Source organism: Sturnus vulgaris, chromosome 2, assembly GCF_052056855.1.
Source record: "Sturnus vulgaris isolate bStuVul1 chromosome 2, bStuVul1.hap1, whole genome shotgun sequence".
Lineage (NCBI taxonomy): Eukaryota > Metazoa > Chordata > Aves > Passeriformes > Sturnidae > Sturnus > Sturnus vulgaris.
The window spans coordinates 94,858,613-94,879,102 of NC_142244.1; the positions used below are offsets into that span (position 1 = coordinate 94,858,613).

At 46.7% G+C, this 20,490-nt stretch overlaps 3 protein-coding genes across 9 annotated transcripts in view; 1 reads left to right on the forward strand and 2 right to left on the reverse strand.

The window, feature by feature from the left end:
- Positions 1 to 769: 769 nt before the first annotated feature.
- Positions 770 to 3,228, reverse strand: LOC148224911 (uncharacterized). Its single transcript, XM_088160164.1, has one exon. It carries the CDS (start codon positions 2,793 to 2,795, stop codon positions 906 to 908), a length of 1,890 nt encoding a protein of 629 aa, XP_088016290.1. The 5' UTR covers positions 2,796 to 3,228; the 3' UTR covers positions 770 to 905.
- A 4,002-nt stretch (positions 3,229 to 7,230) lies between these two features.
- ING1 (inhibitor of growth family member 1) lies at positions 7,231 to 13,571 on the reverse strand. 3 transcript variants are annotated; one of them, XM_014883235.2, is made up of 2 exons: positions 12,883 to 13,571; positions 7,231 to 8,870 (listed from the first exon to the last, which is right to left on the reverse strand). In XM_014883235.2, exons 1-2 carry the CDS (start codon positions 13,022 to 13,024, stop codon positions 8,167 to 8,169), a joined length of 846 nt encoding a protein of 281 aa, XP_014738721.1. In that variant the 5' UTR covers positions 13,025 to 13,571; the 3' UTR covers positions 7,231 to 8,166. The 3 variants fall into 3 exon arrangements, with proteins under 3 accessions (XP_014738721.1, XP_014738723.1, XP_014738722.1); XM_014883237.2 differs by lacking the exon at positions 12,883 to 13,571 and adding an exon at positions 10,434 to 10,574; XM_014883236.2 differs by lacking the exon at positions 12,883 to 13,571 and adding an exon at positions 10,384 to 10,403.
- The window catches only part of CARS2 (cysteinyl-tRNA synthetase 2, mitochondrial), a 44,659-nt gene continuing 37,408 nt past the window's right edge, over positions 13,240 to 20,490 (forward strand). For 2 of the 5 annotated variants that reach the window (XM_088160167.1, XM_088160170.1), the window contains exons 1-2: positions 14,885 to 15,067; positions 15,147 to 15,280. The gene's annotated coding sequence lies outside the window, so the exon portion shown is untranslated. Of the gene's footprint in view, positions 13,291 to 14,884; positions 15,068 to 15,146; positions 15,281 to 20,490 lie in introns of those variants that run through there. The other 3 variants (XM_088160168.1, XM_088160171.1, XM_088160169.1) reach the window with 3 other exon arrangements.

Genomic DNA, 20,490 nt, shown 5'->3' on the forward strand with positions numbered 1-20,490 from the left:
GGCTTGTGGGTGATAAGGGATGTGATACACCCATGAAAGATTGTAGAACTGTGTTTCCATCCCCTGGGGCAGTCGATTCCAGGTTTATTTCTCTCACTCTCCACATTGGAGTTCTAACATGTCTGATTCAGCAGCACTCAGAGGTGCTGTGACTTCATTTAGGCCACAATAGCCTATGCCAACCTCCATTCTCCATCAGACTTTTGCAGTGGCCATATGGGACTGTTACAAGGTGAGTCTTGCTGATGACTCCTTGGCTCTCCAGCTGATGAATCAGCTCATGGATGGGAGCCAGGGAATCTCACTTGGTGCGATACTGCTGCTGATGCACTGTCTTGGTAGCAATTGGCACCTGCTGCTCTTCACCTTGCAGCAATCCTATGAGGAAGGGATGTTCTAAGAGACCAGGCAGGGTGGATAACTGCTTGATCTTCTCTGTACTCACAGTAGCTACACCAAAAAGCCACTCGTAACCCTTTAGGTCCTTGAAGTACCCTCTCCTGAGACAGGATTCCAAGGATACAAAGGACCTCTGGGCCAGTCATAATGGGGCACTTTTCCCACTTGTCCCCTGCTCAGTTGCCTTCAGCCTCCAAAACAGATGATTCTCAGCATCCCCTTGTCAATCCAGAGATCCAGATGGGTTCTGAGCCCCTGTACCCAATGGCACCAGCGTACACTATGCACCAGTACTATGCACCAGTATCTACCAAAGCCTTATATGCTTCTGTGGGTCTGATGTGCAAGGCTATCAAATCCAACACATCCAGTCATCCCTTTCCTCCTCCTGGCAGAAGGGAGGGACCCTCTATTCTTTTTCCTGGTTAGAGCATTCACTGTCTGACCCTTACAGTGCCAGACCAGAAGTCCTCTTGCCAGGATCGAGAGAGGTGATGCCAGTTCTTCTACATCTGGGAGGTTGCTGATTGCTGTCTTGTGTCTGCAGAAACTACATTGACAGCTTTGTTGGATGGCCCCTTCTTCTCTCTTCTCTCACAGCTCTCTTCTTTCTCAGCTCTCTTCTCTCTCAGTTCACGGGCACGGGCTTCCAGCTTAAAGGTGGGCTCACCATCCCACTTCCTCATGTCTTCCCCCTGATCACACAGAAAGAACCACAGTGCTCCACGTGTCAGGTGTCTGGGGCTCTCTTTTGCTCTGATCAGGGCAGGAGAAGACTGATTTCTTGAACCACCCTTGACAGAGGTGGTGGCCTGTAGGAATGAGGAGGTAAAAAGAGTTTCTTCTAAGTTTTGGAGCCACAAAGATGCTCTCTGTACAGTTGGTGTCTCCATTTCTGGGTAATACATTGCTGCCAAACTGTTAGAATATGATGCAGGGGCACTTTGAATTACCTTCCTCCACATGGCCATTGTGCAAGGGACATCCCCTGGATCTTTAGAGGTGTTACCATTTTTTAGATCACTATAGATGACTTCCAGCACTGCTAATTCTCTCAGGTACTGGATACCTTCCTCTGCAGTGGTCCACTTTCCTGGGGAGCTCACAAGATCTTCTTTAAATGGATGTCTTGCCTTCACACTTGAGAGGAGTCGTCTCCAGAGACTGCAAACTGCTGTCTCTTTTCCAATTCCTCTATCAATTCCCCGATCTCTAGCAAGGGATCCCAGCTGTTGGGCTTCCTGACCTTCCAGCAGGTGACCATCAGCCCCACAACTCCAGCATCGAAGCAGCCAGGCAGAAATCCGCTCACCTGGCTGGCGGCGGTAATTTTTCTGCAAGTCTTGAAGTTCTGATGATGTCAGAGACTGGGCAATTTCTGTTTCCCGTTTGAATTCTTTCACTCCTTCCTTTGATTTATTTGTTGAAGGACCGGTTTCTTGCTCAAACTCTTCGTTTCCTGACGATTCTTCTTCTTTTTCTTCTTTTTCTTCTTTTTCTTCTTTTTCTTCTTTTTCTTCTCCCTTTTCTTTTTCTTCTTCTTCCTTTCCTTTTTCTTCTTCCTTTTCTTTTTCTTTTTCTTCTTCCTTTTCTTTTTCATCTGCTTTTTCTTCCTTTTCATTTTCTTTTTCCTTTTCCTTTTCTTTTTCCTTTTCTTTTTCTTCTTCCCCTTCTTTTTCTTCTTCCTCTTCTTTTTCTTCTTCCTTTTCTTTTTTGTCTTCTTCTTCTTCCTCCATTTCTAATTGACAATAAGTACTTGTAGCTCTCCTTGTCCACCTTTTCTTTTCCATTACAGGGACAGTTTCAGTAGTTGTTGTGGTCTGGGTTCCTGTCTCAACCATCACATCCTCAAACACAGTTTGGGTCCCTGCCTCAGTCACATTCCTCTGAGAGATCTGAACAGCAGCTCGGTAGGCACAGGCCAGGCCCCAGCACAGGGCAAGGAGCTGCTGGTTTTCATTGGGCTGGGCAAGGCACCCCTCTATCAGCTGAGGGGTCAGCTTGTCAGGGTTGATTACCTGCTCAGGTGTAAATTCCCAGGCAATGGGAGGTGATAACCGCCCTAGGAACCTGCCCAAATCCTTCCATACACCCTGCCACCCAGGAACTGACTTCTTCAGGGGACGTTTTGGTATCACCTCACTCAAAATTTGTTTCCTCGTACACCACCATGACATCAGATTCCACAAACCCCATGATATGCTTACAGTACTAATTAAACAGATCATGTAAGGATGAACAAGGACTGCTGCAGCCTGCACAATAAAAGAATCCGCATCAATTCCGGGTAGGAAGAGAGAGATGTATTCCCTCATTGTCTCCACAAGATAGCTCTCCCAGCACAGCAAGGCCATCAATGCCAGGGAAAAGCACAGAGCCATTGTTTGTATTACCATGTTCCCAAACTCAGCAAAATAAAGAGATAAGCAGTGCAGCTGACAAACTGCGTTTCGCACGGGAGCTCGCTACTGGGTAACTAATACCACTATAGAATGCAATATAGATAAATAGGTGCTGGTGTCTGACCCCACATCAGGCACCAAAAAGGGCTGTGATGGGCTGACTCGGGCTGGATGCCAGATGCCCACCAAGCCACTCTATCACTTCCCGTGGGGGAGAAAAATAAGACGGAAGACGACTCGTAGGTTGAGATAAGAGAGGTCAGCAAAGCAAAAGCGAAAGGTTGCAAAGGCACAAGCAAAGGAAAAAAAACAAAGATATTATTCTCTACTTCCCATCAGCAAGTGATGTCCGGCCACTTCCTGGGAAGCAGGGCTTCAGGACACACAGCAGTTGCTCTGGAAGGCAAATGTTTTAAGTAACAAATATTCCCCACTTCCTCCTCCTTTTCCCAGCTTTTATATCCAAGCAGACGTCATATGGTATGGAATATTCCTTTGGTCAGTTTGGGTCAGCTGGCCTAGCTGTGTCCCCTCCCAAGACCTTGCCCCCTGCCAGCCTACTGATGTGGGGGCAGAACTTTGGAGAGACAGCCCTGAGGCTGTGCCAGCAGTGCTCAGCAGCAGCCAAAACCCTGGAGTGTTATCAGCTCCTTTCTAGCTCCCAATGCAAAGCACAGCACTGTGATGGCTGAGCTCCATCTCACCCAGACCCAATGCAGGATCTTAAGCCACAAAGTTAACCTACAATTCTCAAGTAAGAGCTGGAAATTTAAATATAGGTAAGTGGTTTTAAAGGTTTGGCATCACCCACCTTTCTTCTCCTTCCACTATTGGCAAGCTGTTTATAAAGTGAACCGAAGGAATAATTTAACCTGGGAATCCTGGCTGCAACTGGAGGAACGCCACCAGCGCCCCCCCACAACTGTCCTGGCCACTAATACAGCTTTTCTGCTGTGAGACAGGACAGAGATTCCTTAGATTTTTTTTTTAACTACCAACAAAAATAAATGCTTACTGGGAAAAGTAATCTTCAAAATGTAATCCTAAACTTGAGAGAAAACCTTAATACTGTTTACAGCACTTCCTATACATACTGCATTTGCTCTGCTATTCTTCCTTACTGTATCATTCCTCCTGTTTGTTGCATTTGGGACTTCAGTAACAGCTGGGAGGGTAGGAAACTTCAGAGATCATTATTAGCTTGATTATTTTTTGACATTACAGTACTCACTCTTTTGATACTCACACTACTTTTGCTCACTACTTCTCATACTCAGAAATTATTAGCTATTTTGAGCAATTCCTGCACAAGGGCGGGTGGGGGTTATGTACATATAGCATATAGGCCATGAGAATGATGATAAATCTAACTAAAACAACAGAATTCACTACAAAGATATTGTTTTGAAGCATTTCTCTTACAGAATGTTTTTATTATATTCTTTGAAATAGTTTACAGTGTTTGTATCTCTTTCACTGTTATTACAATTTAAAAGATTAACTAAAAATACCCTGTCAAAAATTAATAGTGGAGCAGTCCAATTCGATTGTATTTATTCTGCAGACTCCAAGAAATTAGGATGCAGGTTATCAGCAACTGTGCTTAATTAGTAAGAAACTTATTTAAACCCAATGATACGCATGGTCAAGGTTGCTCTGCTCAATGGAGACAATAGTTCTGCTTGATTGGGATGCTTTCAGATGGTTTAATTGTTGAAATTGATGCTCTGCTCTGCTGGTTCAGGCTTGCAGTGGTTCTCTCGCTCTTTTCAACTTGCTGGGAACATTTTGCAATTGGAGCTGACATAGCACCCAAAGGGCTCCCTGACTGATGACTTTTACTTCCCCCAGCTCATGCCTCCAGCACCAGTTCTGCATTGCCAGCTGCCCCACTGCACAACAAATGTGCTGCCGAGGACAGGGACGACTCAAGGGCAAGGGCTGCTCTCGGTTCCCTTGACTTGAGTATTGAACTTGTGCTTTTCAGTAGCTGGAAGGACTTTATCATCAGCTCAAGAGTTCAGCAACACAATACAGACATATCTGCTACCCCTACCACACAGAAGAGCAGCAATTACAGCTGCCTGAATGAATTCAATGAGAAGTTTAAGAAGTTTGTGACTCCTGCTGCTGTGACTTCCTCCTCAGCAAACACCCGATGATTTTTAAACTTTGCATTAATGCTACAACACCTGAGAGCTGTTTACTAACTCATGGGAAATAGAGATGAAGCCTTAGCTCAGCTCTTAGAAGAGCCTCCCTCTCACTCAAATTTTTTGTTGGCAGCCTCAGTGGGAAAGGGTCACCAAGAGAGTCACATGTTTTCTCAAACCGGGGATGATCTCCCTGAAACACTCTGCTGAGCAAAATAAGGAAGCTTGCAAAGTAGCTGATCTGTCACTCAGAAATAACAAAAACTGGCTTGAAAGATGGAAGTTTCTGGCGGCCATTAAATTCACTGCGAATAACTAAGATAGCATTTTAGACAAAGTACCAAAGCCAGGACAAAGTTTGCACAGTCCGCAGCCCTTGGCAGTGTGTCAGTAGAACACAAGATGGCTCCACTTCCATCAACAAAGAGCTTAGTGCCACTGCAGAGTCCCTTGCATCCAACTAATCGTGTCCATCGACTGAAACCAGACCTGTTAGGCTGTCCCGTGCCCTGCCAGTCCACTCAGCGCCCAGAGCCAAGGAGCACAACAGTGCTGCAGCCTGCAACAGGGTGAGCTGAGTTGGGAAGATAATACAAGCCTGGGAAAAAATGTGGAAAGGGATGTTAACTCCAAGCTGCTTTACAGATCAGCAGCTGTCTCCAGCAAGGCTGAAAAACAGGAGACCATAGCCAGCCTTCAGTAGCTGGAAATATTTAAGGGCAGGGTAAATATGCCTCTACTGATCCATCTATAGCTGAACATTCTTACTATCCTCTTTTGCATTTTTGTTGTTTCCTTCTGGCTTTTCACATTCAAAATATCCCGCAGAATCAGTGCAGACGTTTTGTGAAAAAGGCTTGGTTTGAAACCTTGTCTGTACCAGTTCCTATATAAAGTTTCATTGGGGTTTTGCTAGTACAGTCCTGCTGCTAAGTATTGATGTTCTCAGCATAGGCTGGTGGGAGAACGACAGAACAGCTGAGGCAGAAACGACCAGAAACATCAGCATCAGCCACAACAGCAGCAGGTGGAGGGAGAGAGGAGCGGGAAAGACTGGTAAGTGTGTATGGGGAATGGAAAATGGCTTTAGAGAAAAGATGAAAGGCGAAGGAAGGGTAAGAGAGTAGAAAAATTACACACCAACCCTAAACCACCCCAGGAGCAGGAGACTGATTTGGAGCAGGCTCTTGCCTTGGGCACAGGTGGCTCAGTGTAACGCAGCAGTCTGTAGGGACTGGAAACACGAATGCAGAAGCACACACTTAGTGCATCTATTTAGAAGTAAAACAGGACTACTTGTCACTGTGAGCAGGTCTGTCTGGCAGGGAATATCCATGCAAAGTGATGCAGTGCATTTTGGGGCCTATCAGTACATCTTTAGAAAACACTGAACCCCTTCAGCTGTCTTGTGTTCAGCTAGATCCAAAACCTTACTTCCTACGGAAGGATCTTCTGGAATACATGAGGGGAAAAGGCATCATTTCAGTGGTACAGTTCCACTATTCAGGAAACAAAACACCACCATTACACACTGAGAAGGGTATGTTCTTATGAAAAAACAACCCCAGGCTCCCATCTTTTTATGCAAGTCTTTTGCCTGACCCACTGGATTTCACAAACTTCACTTCCATGGCCTTCCTACTGCTGGTCCCATTCCCTTCTCACCTGGATGAGGGCCCACAGGATGGTAGGGAGATGGAATCTGCTCAGCCAGAATGCTGACCCCTCCAGCCATGCCGGTGAAGGAAACAGCCTGACCAAGCTTCACTATCCATCCAAGGGAAGAGAGAGCACTGGGTATGTGTCATAGCACCTATGGTACCATAGCAAGTACATTTTTGCATGGGATGACCATGAAGAATAAAAAGGCCTGCCCTGAAATCGCTGCAGTAATATTTTGAAAATGCCAAAATGCAAAAGATCCCAATAACAAACATGGAGCCATTTATACCCACAGTGAAAAAAGCATTAAAACTACTGAACGAGACCAGCTCTGTACTATTGATTTTCAGATAAATGTCTGGGTCAGGGAATGACTGCAAGCACAAAATGAGAAGATTTGGATGAAAAGTTAAATGCTTTTTTGGCTTTCCTACGACCTAGCTGGCCATGTGCTTTATGAAGATTCATTATCAGAACTGTAATTTGGTTACCACTACAACAGTTTCAGGGTTCCCAGCAGCAGTTTGCTGGAGCTGCCGAGGTTAAAGATGAATGTATTGGTTTTTTGACCTAAATAAATGATCATTAAACAAGATTGCTAAAGAAGCAAACTGTCAAAGTCATTTCATTTATTTCTTAATATCACATCTGTACAATTTTCATACATACAGCAGGAAATGCACATTGGTTACACAATGGCATTTGGCTGCATTTCCAAGTATAATACAGTAAGTGCAACTCCACTTAAAATGTACATTTATACAACTTAAACAAATTAAGGATTGCTACACCACTATCTGTGACAGTATAAAGCTTCATTTATGTTATGTCTCATTACTAAACCACTTCCCGGTTAAATATAAAACATATTCAATCATTTTAAAATGGCCTTTGTGGTACCTGGCCAGCATATAAAATATTTGTTGTTTAAAATTTAACCATTAACCTTTTGTTTTAAAAAATAATCCTCTAAGCCTATTTAAACATTTGCTATTGAACTGTTATACTGACACTTTGTAGCAGGAACCAAATTTTACCCTCCTTTGTTTGCCCTTGCTTATCACCAGAAGAAGTTACATTTGCAATGTATTGCAGCTTTATTCAGATACAGCCAGGTGGTTAAAGTATTTAACAATTTTGTTCAAAAGGTAAATAACATTTTTCATTAAAGAAAACAAAATTACATTTCAGAGATATGTGTCAAAAGTTTAATGGATAGAGTGCTACCAGCACTAAAAAGAAAAAAAAAAAAAAAAAGAGAGAGAGAGAGAAAAGAAATAATGAAAATAATTAATTTATCTTTTAAGAAACATCCGAATATTCTTATAATTTTACTTTTGGAATACATTGGTCCACAGACCACATTCTTGTTACAGCTTACCAAATGAAAACCAAAATTTCTTATTGCCGTCCCTGTAACAGGAATGGTTCAGTTTTAAACTTCCTTTAAAAATATACATTTTACAATCCTTTCACCTCAACAAAGGTGACACTGACAATAAATACACTGGTTTGGTGGGTTTTTTCCTTCACTATGAGAAGTCTACAAACTACCTGTTGTATGCCCTTTCTTTTTTAGATTTCTCCAATGCCTTGTCCATAGTTTTCTCATTTTCTCCTCTACATTTGGGGCAGTACCATTTGCCCTTTGGTTTATGGTTGAGTCCCACACAAGAGAAGTGAAACCATTCAATGGGGCACTCATCATTATCACATCCTATCATTTCTCCATAGGAGACCTGGTTGCACAAGCAGTATGTTGGCTCATTAGGGTCAATAGGAAGGTCAGGGGGAGAAGCTTCCCGCTCTGCTTTAGCCTTGGATCGTTTCTTCTTCTTGGATGTTTTTGCTTTCTTCTCCTTTGGTGTTCCTGAGGTGATGTCATCATGATCATGATTATTTGAGGCATTTTCTCGATTCTCATTATTCCTTTGCCTCCTTGATCTCTTGTTGTTGGGCTTTTCAGCCTGTGCGATTGTCTCATTCTTCGACTTATCCTGGCTGGCTTTCCCGCTGTTTCCAGTGGTGTCATTAGTCTCTTGACAAGTCTCAAACAGTTCCACGTGGCTGTCCACTTGCCTTGTTCTGTTCTCAACAAGCTCCACCATCTGACTGACAATTTGGATCTTCTCATCCCCCAGTTCCTGACTCCGAATCAAGGCTCTCTGTATGCAGTGCAGCATTCTTCTCTTCTGCACAGCATCTGTCTCCCGTTTAAATTTTTCATAATAATCATCCAGGTCCTTCAGAATCTCTGCAAAGAAGAAATAAAAACTATAAATATTTTTGACAGGGAGAATGGCAAAACAAAACCTCCCATTTTTTCCTTCCATCCAGCAACAACTTCTTGTAACATACAGTACTGATCAAAGACAGATTCCCTGAAGCTCATATCTAACAGGCATCTCATGGCTCCACTGGAGACTACTTTTGTTCTAGTTGGTCCCACAGGAATGGAATGCAAATGATTATTTAGAAGAAAAAAGTGACTAAATAATTTTTTATGTATGTTGATAATATTTCTTTTTAAACTTTTCAGCAATTAAAAAGAACTAACTAAACCAATACACATACCATCAAAAGTTCCAAGGTTAACTGCAAAATTAGAGGGGAAATTAATGGACTTTTTCTGTATAACAACATTAACATTTTCAGTGAATGACAGAGTGGGAGAAAGGGAGTGGGACAGAAAGAAAGCACAAACTAGTGTAGAGGCACACTGCTGGGTTATTTGACAGGAGATGCAGAGGCACCAAATACGTGGTCTGGACCCAAAACTATTTCATCCAATACTGTCAAGCTATTTCTGCTGAAAAATCTGAGGCCATGTAAATCTCTCCATTACAGAATTAGGATTACAATATCCAGGATGTTTAAATTATTTCCTACCTATACCTTCTATATTTCTGTAAAATACATGTTGCTACGTTTAAAAACACAAAAATATCATCTACATTAAATATTTACTGCAGAGCGGGAGGTAAAGTTAAAGGATAACATTAAAGATGATAGGCAACAATGGGAGCAGCTAGAGCTTCTGCTTTAAAATGTGTTACATCTGAATTGCACAAGGATTGTTCTAACAGTTTATAAAATCAACAATGCACAAAGTACCTAAAGTTTCAAGAATGGGTATGGAAACCCTATTTTTTAAGATGTTTTTGAATTTCATTATAATGCACAAATCATCTACAGCATATGCGACACTCAGCACTCCATATTAAGTCCTCAAAAACATATGGAATGTTTTTCCCGCACCTCCTTTCTCCTCTGAATTTTCCCTTTCTCACGGGCTAGAGCAGTCTATCTTAGAGAAGCAAAATACACTGAGATATAAAATTTGACCTCAATTCATCAAACAGAAACCAGGATCTCTCATACATGCAAATGGCATTACCAAAACTTTTTTAAACTTTCATTTATTCATTTATTCATTTATTTACTTATTTATTTATTAATAGGAGAATGTGACACATATGCAAACCAAGAGTTACCCTGTGGTTTGGGTTTTGTCTTTCCTGGGCAGAGTTTTTAAACATACATGATTTCCAGTGAAGACGTGGAAATATTATGCAAGCTTCACTTCAGATTTAGAGCTGCAGCTTGTGCTTCACACATTGGTTAAGCACAACCTGTCAGCTGGTTCTGCAATATAACCTATCTGACCAAATCAGCATTCTGATATGTTATTATCCATTTTAAGCAACTGGTGGGTTTTTTGCTTTTTACCTACAAAAAAAATCACAAAACAACAATTTAAAAAATACCAAAAAGAAATCCAAACCCAAGATGCCACCAAAAGATCCTTCAAACATACAGCAGATTCCACATTCAGGAAGGCTGAAGAAGCAGAGTTAATGATTTTCAGCGGCTGAAATGCAAAAGTTTTATGCTTTAAGCTTTGGCACTTGACTGATGTCATCAGTTTAACCCATCCGAATCCGGTGGGTGGGCGGGCATCCTGCATGAAGAACAGTCTCAACAGCACACAGCAATCACCGACTGAAGTTCGGCCTTGGGAAAACTTCGGTCCTAGCACGGCACACTGCCATTCCCGCCCGGCAGCAGCAGCCGTGGCTGCAGGCTGGGGTCCTGCCGAGCGCCGCCGAGCGCGGCCCGCACGGGCGTGTTTGGAATGTGAGACACGGAGCGGGAGCTGCCGCAAAGCCGAGGCTGCTCAGCACCGGAGTCGGGAGCGCGCTGCTCACTCGGGGCCGAGAGAACCATCGGGGCGGCGATGCTGCGGCTCGGGGCTGGCTGCCGCTGCCAGCCTCGGGAGCTCAGCTCACGGCAGGAATTCCGGGAAACCGCGCTCCCGCGCCGAGCTGCAACGGCGGGAGCGGAAAGCTGCGCTCTCAGCGATTGGCGAACGCGCACTCCTGGCATTGAAAGCGCCACTCAACCGGGGGGAAATCGTGCCGCCAGAGCTCTACTCCGCAGCCCCACGGGACTGAGACACCGCGGAACGACGGCGAGCGGGACACGGGCGAGGGATCGGCCCCCTCCCCGCCCCTCTGCGGCGCCCGGGGCCACCCCGGAGGTGACGGAGCCGCCATTGTTCTCGGGCAGGAAACCGGGGCGATCCCGCGGCGGTCCCGGGGGCGCGGGGGGGGGCGGGGCGGCCCCGCCCCCGCCGTCCCGAGCGGGGCGAACAGACCCTCCCGGGGAAACAAACAAGTGATTGACACCCAGCGGCGGCCAATCACGACGGGCGGGAGCGCGCTCGCGCCCGCCCCCTCTGGCCATTCACGAGCGAGGCGCGGCTGGAGCAGCGGCGCCCCCCCCCCACGCCGGGACACGTCAGTCACCCTCCGGACCGCCAAGGTTGCCCCGCCCCCTGCCGCGGGCCCGGCCAATCAGAGCGCGCCGGCCGGGGCCGGCCGAGATATTCAAATCAACCCCACGGAAAAGTTGCTTCTCGAAACGTCACGAGGGGGCGGGGGCGCGAGACGGGTCGGCCCGGCCCCGGAGCCAATCCGCGCGGGGAGGCGGGGCGCGGCCGGCCCGTGGGCCGCCCCCGCCCTATCAGCGCCCCCGACGGGCGTGGCGAACGGCGATATGCAAACGAGGGGTGTCTATAAAAAGAGCACAGACGCCCCTTCCTAGCACAGCGCGGAGGTGCCCGCTGGACGCGGTTTTGTGGGGCGCGATGTTCGCCCTGCCCTTTTCTTCTCCTCCCGCCCCCGACAGCCCCCGCGGGCTCCTGAGGAAGTTTCCCCCGGACCCTTCCCCTGGGAGCTGATGGGCTCTCATGGCGAGCTGCCCGAGGAGCGGCTGAGGCAACGGCACGCAGGGCTCGCTACCCACCACCCCTAAGGCCACATGCACGGGGCGAGGGCAGAGAGAGGGGGTCCCCCCTCCCGGCATCTCGGCTGTCACCGCTACCTGCGGCACAGAATAAAATAAAGAGTGTCGTGTCCCCCCCCCCGTCCCCCCCCCCCCCCCACTTCCCGAGCGGACGCCAGCGACCAAGTGACAAAGCTGCCCCGAGTCCCGCAAACCGGCCTCCCCTTCCTTCCCTCCGCCCGTGGGGACGGGGACGGCGTGCCCCGAGCGCGGGGAGGGGAGGGGGCGCTTCAGCCCAGCCGTAAACGCGACCGTGTGTGTCTCCCCCCCCACTCACACCGCACACGCCGGTCCTGCCCCCTCGGCCCCCCCGCCCCACGGAGCGGGGCTGTTTCACCGGGTGAAACGAAACCCACCGAGGACGGAGGGAAGAAAGCACACCCTGCCCCCCACTCTCGCCTAAACCCCTCTCCTCCCTCCCTTCTTCCCTCCCTCCTTCACTAGCTGCCTCTCTCCCCTACTACAGCCATAATGAATACTGTACATTCCTAAATGTTGTGCTGTAATCTCTCCCCCTCTATCCACCCAGCACTTTCTTCTGTACCCCTAAACCCTTCCACCTCAGCCCCACGGCCAGGGACGGCCCCCCTTTGTGCACCGCACACCCCACTTCCCTGCCCCCGCCTTCTTGGCCAGCAATTTACACAGAAAAGCAGAGTCCTTGCTTAATAAGAAAAGCCGGAGACCTTTTGTTCCGCCCCATGACAAGAGCTAACGCTGCAGATCAGTCCCTCTCTCTCCTCGGATCTTCCCTCCCGGCTTTCTTTCTCCTTTTACCTCCAAAAAATAAAACTACCATCCCTGTGGGGTGCAGAGGGGCAAACGGAGCCGAGGCTCGGCTCCAAAGAAAAGAAAGACACCCTTCCCCCCTGAGCCCCGAACCACACACACGGACACACACATATATAGAAAGCACTTACCTTGATATTTGGCGTCAATTTCCCTCATCAAGGAGACATTTCTCTGCAGATCGAAGGGCATAGACTCGATGGAGTCCAGATAATCCTCCACATAGTTCACTAGGTGAAGCTGGTCTCCGTTTGCAGGACTCAACATTTTCATCCGGCAGAGAAACAAAAATTCTTCCCCACACCTTTCTGTGTGAGAGCAAGTGCTGCTCCCTTCAAAGACGGTAACCCCGGTGAAGGTCTCACTCCCTGCCCACCTCTCTCGGTAGCTCCCCCCCAAAAAACCGAGGGAAGCTACATCTGACTCCTCTTGTGTGAAAAAGAGGGAGAGAGAGACACACACACACCCTCCGCTAGTCCCCTACAGCCAGCAGCAGCTGATTGAATGGCTGTCGTTGTGGGTAATTCACGAAGGAGGTGGTAAGAACAATCAGAGGGATTTGTGTGTGTGTGTGTGTGGGGAGGGGAGGGAGGGAGGAGGAGAAAAGAGGGGGGCTTAAACCAGCTCCTCCGAAACAATCTGGAAACAAAATGTGCTCTGCAAAGTGTCTGTCAGAGGCAGCGGCAGCCCCTCTGCCTGCGCCAGCGCCGCTCTGCTCCGCTTCTCCTCCGCTCCCCCCTTCCCCGCTCTCCTCCTCACCGCCGCCGCCGCCGCTCCCCGGCGATATCAACGCAGCCTCCTCGCTCCCATACGCCGCGCTAGATCCAACGTGGAAAACCCAAATACCAGTTTCAAACACTTGGGAAACATTCGGCCCCGCCAGCCAAAGCGCATGCGCTCTCTCCCAGCGCTGTGTACACACACACACACACACACTCACACACACACTCACCGCACACACTCAATCCCTTCCCCCGCCCGGAACCTCCGCATATCCATCGTCCCGCCTCCCTTACTCACGTTTGGGGAGGGAGGGAAGGCAGCGGGGATGCGGGCCGAGCCGGGGGGCGGGCGGCGCAGGGCCGGCGTGGGCGTGGAGTGAAGGAAGCCCCGGGGAAGGCGGAGGCTCCGGTGAAGTTGTGCGGAGGCTGGGAGGCGAGCGGCCCGCGGGGACGCTGGGGGATCGCGGGGGCAAGTGAATGCTTTTGCGGTAGGGTACCGGGACTTTGGAGGAGTCTCGCCTCCTGCCAACTCGCCCCGAGACGGAGCGGCTCCGAGGCCTTTCCTAGGAGAAGGAACACTGAGAACCATGCGACACCACCCCGCGCTGCGGGCAGGGCTGTGCCCGGCGCGGTGCTGGCCGCCGAGGGGAAACGGGGAGCGTTTCGTCCCTCCCTCCTCAGCGGGCACCCGCATCCATCACCCCGCGGCGTCTGACAGCCGCCCCAGCCAATCACCGCGCCCCTCGCGTCCCGCCCCGCGGCCTCCTCAGCCAATCCCCGCTGTGACACCGCTGCCCGGGATACCGCGCGCCGCGGCAGACGGGGCGGTAACGCCCGAGGGGAGGGGGCGGGTCTGCGCATGCGCGATTTGTCTGGCGACAGGGAGAAAATGGAGTCGTTAGGGACGCAGCGCGCCTACGTTTCCCAGCGGTCTCCGGGCGGTTGTGCATGCGCGAGTTAGGGCTGCCTGGAAGGCGGGAGGGGAGGAAAAGGGAAGGAGGGAGGGTGGGTAGCCGAGTGAGTTTGCTGCGGCTCCCTTGTCCCGCGCCATGGCGAGGGAAGGGTCACCGAGGACGCCGCCAGGGGCTGCGCTGTAAAGGAGGCCAGCGGCGGAACGCCGCCGCCCCGCATGGTTGCCGGCGGAGAGGGCTCACTGCCGGCCAGGACGAGCAGAAGGGGCACCCGGGTACAGCTCTGTGCCGCCCGCGTTCTCTCCGCCAGAGTGGCCCGGGGGTCGTGCGGAGGAATCCCGCTGTCGGTCAGCATTGCCTTTGTGTCCAGGAGTCTCTGCCATGTCCCGGACCCTGCAGGCACCCGGCTCTGCGAGGAGCGGGGAAGGCGGGCCTGAAAGACCTACCCAGCTCTGCTGAATCAAAACAACGTGCGCTTTCTGCCTCTTGTTTTTTTTTAGCAGACGTCACTGTCAATCCCCTAATTTAGGGGAGACTGAGTCATCAGCTGTGAGCGCCCGGACTCGCTGGTGCAGTCGCTGCTCAGTGAGGCCCTGGCGTTGAGCTCGGAGGGAGCGGCGGCCTGGCTGGGCACCTCGGCGTCTCAGCCCCTGCTCAGTGCTCTTGCTGCTGCCGTCAGCTTGGTGCGTGAACGCCCAGGGCTGGGGTTTCAGGGAAGAACAGGCAGCTGTTTAGCAATATTTCCAGTATCCTCTCTCCTAGCCTCCAGTGGGAGACGTGCACCCAACTATTTTCTGAAGAGTGGAGACGGTACCATAGACCAAACTTTGAACTGATACCGACCTGCTGTTTGGGGCAGATGTCAGAGGGCACTTCCTTGTTTTCTGAAGATCCTTGTAAGTTCTCCCGTTATTTTCTTCCTCTCACTTTGTTTCCGTGAGCTGCTGTAAAAAAAGGAGTTGCTGAAGTAAACCTCACATATACAGGATCTCAGGTTTTTAACTTAGAAGCACCATGGCATCTGGGCAGTGCTCCGAGCCAGTTTCTGGACCTGTGTGCTCTGGTTTACTGTGGCATAGAGAGGGAGTTGGCAGCAGTAGCCTGGGAATACCTATTCTAGATTGTTGGCACCAATTTGGTAGTTAGAACCTGTTCCACCCTCGCCTTCAAGAGGGTGAGCCACTGTTAGCAATTGAAGGTAGTTAACAGTCCCCTGGGTAGTTAAGAATCCAAGCCAATAATTATGACTTAGTAGAGGCAAGACATCTGAAAAGAGTACAGATGAGTCCTAAAAAGAGTCATTCTTGCAAAAAAGGTAATCGTCATTCTAAACACACACAAGTAATTACACGTATAAGATAAGAGTTTGTAAAAGTACCTGCTAATTTACTAAACAGGAACTTTTTTTCCCTGCTCTTAATAGAAAAAGAATTTAGGAAGAGAAACGCTGAAAAGTAATGGTAGCCTACTAAGTTTCAGCAATCTCCTCAAAAGCATTGATAGTTTGGATATGCCGAGGTTAGAGAGCTTTGTATCATCTGGCTCTTAACAGTGCTGTCTACGATGTCCTCCTCTGTTAGCTTCTCATATGTTACTAGAAGAGTGACAGAGAGAAAATCATCATGAGACTTCACACAAGTCCCTGGGACAGGAAGGGACTGAGCTCCCCTGAGAATGCATTTGGTATCCACTTTGAAGGTTCTCTTTTACAGCTCTTAAAGGTGATGCTCAGTGCTTTGTATAGCGCTGTGGTCAAATATCTGTACCCAGAAATATCAATTCTCCATACACCCCTCTAGGCTCAGCAGCCAGGAGCTGATGCCCATTGCCCATCTCTGCTTTTCCTCCTTCTTCTCTGCTTTCTTCTTCTTTTGGCCTCTTGCCTCTGAACTACAATAGGTGGGAGATGGGAGATTTTGAATAGGGTTTCAGATATTTTTTTCATATTGGGGGCCCATTTCTTACCCTGGAGAAGAATTCACAAGTAGAAGTGAATGTCATGTGTCAAAGAAGGAAGAGACTCTTGGGCTTCATTTTCTTGCTATTTCCTATATTTGACTGGAGGATAAAAGTATATATCTGTTCTCCTTTGGCTCCCAAGCCCCTTTGCTTTGTTTATAAGAAATCTTTCCTTTTTAGAACCCAAAATATCTGAGGTTTTCAGAAGTTTCTTGAAGCTGTTGCCTTACTATAGATCTAAACTCACAGCAATTAAAATCCAGGGAACTTATAACCAGATCAACAACTTGCACAACTACTGTGTTATATACAATGTGTGTATATACAAAATATACTTCATATAATAGAAATGTTTTAGTAATTATAGTTGTTCCAGGAATTATGGTTATTCCAGCTCATCAGCATGAAGTTCAAAATACTTGATATGAGGAAGATAAAATCCCAAACCTCCAAACGTTCCACAAATGCACACACTGCATAGCTGCTACGAGGAATTCTGGCTGCCTCCTTTCTCCTTCTCTGCCTTAGCTGAATATTACTATATGAAATACTATTGTAATCATTACAGCTGTGTCTCTGTTTATTACAAAAGATAGTGTCTTCTGATCATTTGTCATTATACGTTATAGTACAGACGAATCAGATGGGTTTATTCCTGCTAATGAATTGCTGTTTCCACACCATTTAATAGCTTAATCCCTCTTCTATAGTTACATATGCTTGGAGAGTTTTTTCCTTGCTTGTTTGTCTGTTTATTCTTTATGAGGCTAAATTCATGCTTATGTGGATGTTGGTAATAGAATTTTACAAGTCTGTTCATTTTGCTTGTGGTCGAAAGTTTTGAAATGAAAGTACAAGCAATTAACATGCAAGATGAGCAGAGCTGAAGTTTTCAGGTACGAAGACCAGCAGAGTCATGGTTCACCCGTTCATGCAATATGCATTGGATGTGCCCTGGATAGTATATACTGTTTATAGATATTTAGGCCAGAAATACCTGTGCATATCACCAAATGATGTCAGATGAATAGATTCTAAGATCTAGAAAACAAATCTAGTTGAGTTTGTCCTTTTTCTGCTTCCCAGTAAAGGCTCAAGAACTTTGTGAACTTTCCAAATGCCTACCTAACTGGCATTTGGAAACTACCTAATTGGCCTGCCATTCTAAACTTCTCCTTTTTTTATCAGTCGAGTAAGAAAACAGGTATTTCACTGGATACACCTCATCTCCTCCTCTGCTTGCCCCAAGGCAGTTGCACTCACTGCCTCTTCTCACACCTGTTTCCTGGCTACTGCCTTTTCTTGCACCTGCTGCACTGGTGCACTTCCAAAGCATACTGAGCTTAAACAGCATTACACTGGCATTAAAGGTGACCAAAAAATTCTGACTGGAACAAGCAAATGTGCATTGCAGAAGAAGGCCAAGGCAAAAGTACATCTCTGTTGTCCCAGAGTATTAATGGAATGAACACGGATCAAGGGCAACATATTCCATTGGCTCCATATTCCTTTAGTGAATCTCTTCAAGAGAGATACCTCAGCAGTTGGAAACCACTGACAAAGACAACAATCTGAACCCTGCCTGAATTCATACCCATCCTCAGACTTGTTTCTGTCTGTGGTGCAGGACCCAGACACTTCTGATGAAAAACAGGCAATGTAGGTCAGAGCAGTGGGTGGGTAGGTTTTCTGAAAGTAGTAGGTGGTGCTAAAAGCTAATAGTCTTTTGGTAAGAGCAAGAAAGTTTAATTTGTTATGTATGTCCTCCAATGAATTTTCTTTTGCAGTGTTACTCCCCATCCCCAGAATTACTCTTTTCAAATAGGTTTCTCAAGATGATTTCTCTTTTATTAAAACATACTCTTTACCTTGTGAATATTTGGTGGAATGGCCACTCAAAATTTATAATATTTCTGAGCCAAACATTTGTAATAAGATTAAGGCAATTTTTAGTCTCCTTTTAAAAATCAAACAAGATTCTGAAGCAAACCAATAAGCACCTAGATTTTGTAAATGGACCATAAAAGTTAAGTCAAAATGTGTCTATAATCACATATCACTACTGAGCACCAACAGAAGTTCAGTCTACTGCAGTGGATTTAGCTCATCCATATTTTTTCAGGTTCAGCTTCCTTGCCAGGTTTCTGAACTAGAATTTGTTGAGAAGGGCCACAATTACTGGAAACGTACTCTTGTTAACACACCAATTGCAACCTTTTTCCTCTGTCAACAATTCTAAGATGATGTGGTTGAATATTTTAGAAGAAAAAATACAGCACCTTTTGTGATGCAGGGAAACTGTAAAACAATATAAAGCATGTGTCTCTTAGTAATAAAGGGAAATAGAAAATTGTTTTTTAGCTTTATTTATGTATGATACAAGACATGCTCTGGGATCTTACCTCTGGGGGCAAATCTTATCAGTATTCCTGGGACTGGAAACTGGAAAATATAGGAGTGAGGTGAGCCAAAATCCCCCAAGATCCTCCCTGCCCACCACAGAAATGTTGCCAGCACTGCTGGTTGACAGCACACACAGCTGTACTTCTAACAGGCTTCCTTCTTGATCAAGGATGGAAGGGAAATGTTGCCTTTTTACACACGCAGATAAAGGGACAGAAAACATAGAGATCGCTCTAAGGTGTTCAGGAGTTACCTCTTTACCTTAGAGTTTCAGTTTCTAATTTAAAGGAAGTTTTAGCCTTAGTGATTCCTAAGAAAAACATGGGAACATGACCTGACAGTATTAAATACACCAAGAGTTTACCTGCAGCTCAGACAGACATGCTGCAGTGGGATTGTTGACTAAGGGCTGTACTGTTCTGCAGATCACATCTCCTCCTGGCTATTCAGCAGGTACGGAGGTAACAGGAGTACAGCAGGCCCAGGCCTGGCACTGATCATATGTACCTTGAAATTCTTGCAACTTCCAAAGGCATCTTCCACTCCAGGTGGAAGCACAAATCTTTTGCTGCTATTCTGCGTTTTTGGTAGATGACTCTTGTGTCCTTGCACATGTCCCAGAGCAGGAGTAAGGGTGCAGTATAGGTGGCATAAAGTGCAGGTATGCTTACAGCCACAGACCAGTTGGTTCTGAGAATGCTGGTATTTTTAACATTAATAATTTATGGTTCTTACCCACCAGGATAAGTTTTGCTTTTATTTGAAATTAGGTTCTTTTTGTACTTTGTTGCTTGAAGAACACTTTCCACTGTTCCACTTAAATTAAATCTCAAGCGTGAATGATGTTAGCTGTTTATTTCAGGCATTTAATAATTGTGGTTTTTCCCACCATCAGAAAATTATATTTTACAGCAGGACATAGAGGTTTCGGGACTAAATGTTAAAAGCCAGTCTGGCGGGCAAAGACACTAAGCCTTCTGAAACCAATGGGAAAGAAAAAGCTCTCGCATTCTGATCTGTTGCCAGTTTCATCCATGATTAGCTAAACCTGGAATTAGGGCTAAAAAACATCCATTGTTACTTAGTATTGATTTGAACTCTATCAAAGTGCTTGGAACCCCACAGAACAAAGAAGACAACAGAGTTAATGACAACTCTTAACTAGATGTGTGTTGAACAGCAGGACATCAAAACCAGCTCATTTTGGAAGCTGAAATAATTGGCCTGTGAAGCTTCCTGAGAAACATATAAAGCAAACGTTTACAAAGGTTATTGGATAGTGTCTTGAATTTCATCCTAGGTAGTCTTAAATTAACAAGCCCATAAAATAGGTTTCTTATTTGATCAAAAAGTTAAGATTGTTAAATGACAAATTCTATGGAAAGTACCTATTAAAAGAAAAAGGAAACATTTGTCACTGGTAGGGCTTTATATCTGATATGCTCTAAAATGAAAATGTAGGCAGACATCAAGTATTATGTAAAAGCAATTATTTTAAATGATCTTACTACTTATGAGAAAAATCCATAAAGTAATCCCTGGCAGGTAGAAGAGGAAACAATACAAACACTTCTGTGAGGGGGCTCACCACAGGCAGACCTGCAGCATCCAGTCCAGACAAGTTGTATTACCTTCCTCCCAAAGGCCAGCAAGGTGCTTTAGCAGGTAATACAGTGGTCTGAGAGACCTGAAAATGGCTGTTTAGCGGATTGTGTGGAAGACAGTCAGGAGCAGGACAGACAAT

Bases quoted from the DNA above. Each gene is read 5' to 3' on its own strand.
- ING1 (XM_014883235.2), bottom strand. From the start codon at position 13,024: ATGAAAATGTTGAGTCCTGCAAACGGAGACCAGCTTCACCTAGTGAAC. The intron at 8,871-12,882 runs GTAAGTGCTTTC...TCTTCTTTGCAG, and splicing joins AATTGACGCCAAATATCAAG to AGATTCTGAAGGACCTGGAT.
- LOC148224911 (XM_088160164.1), bottom strand. From the start codon at position 2,795: ATGGTAATACAAACAATGGCTCTGTGCTTTTCCCTGGCATTGATGGCC.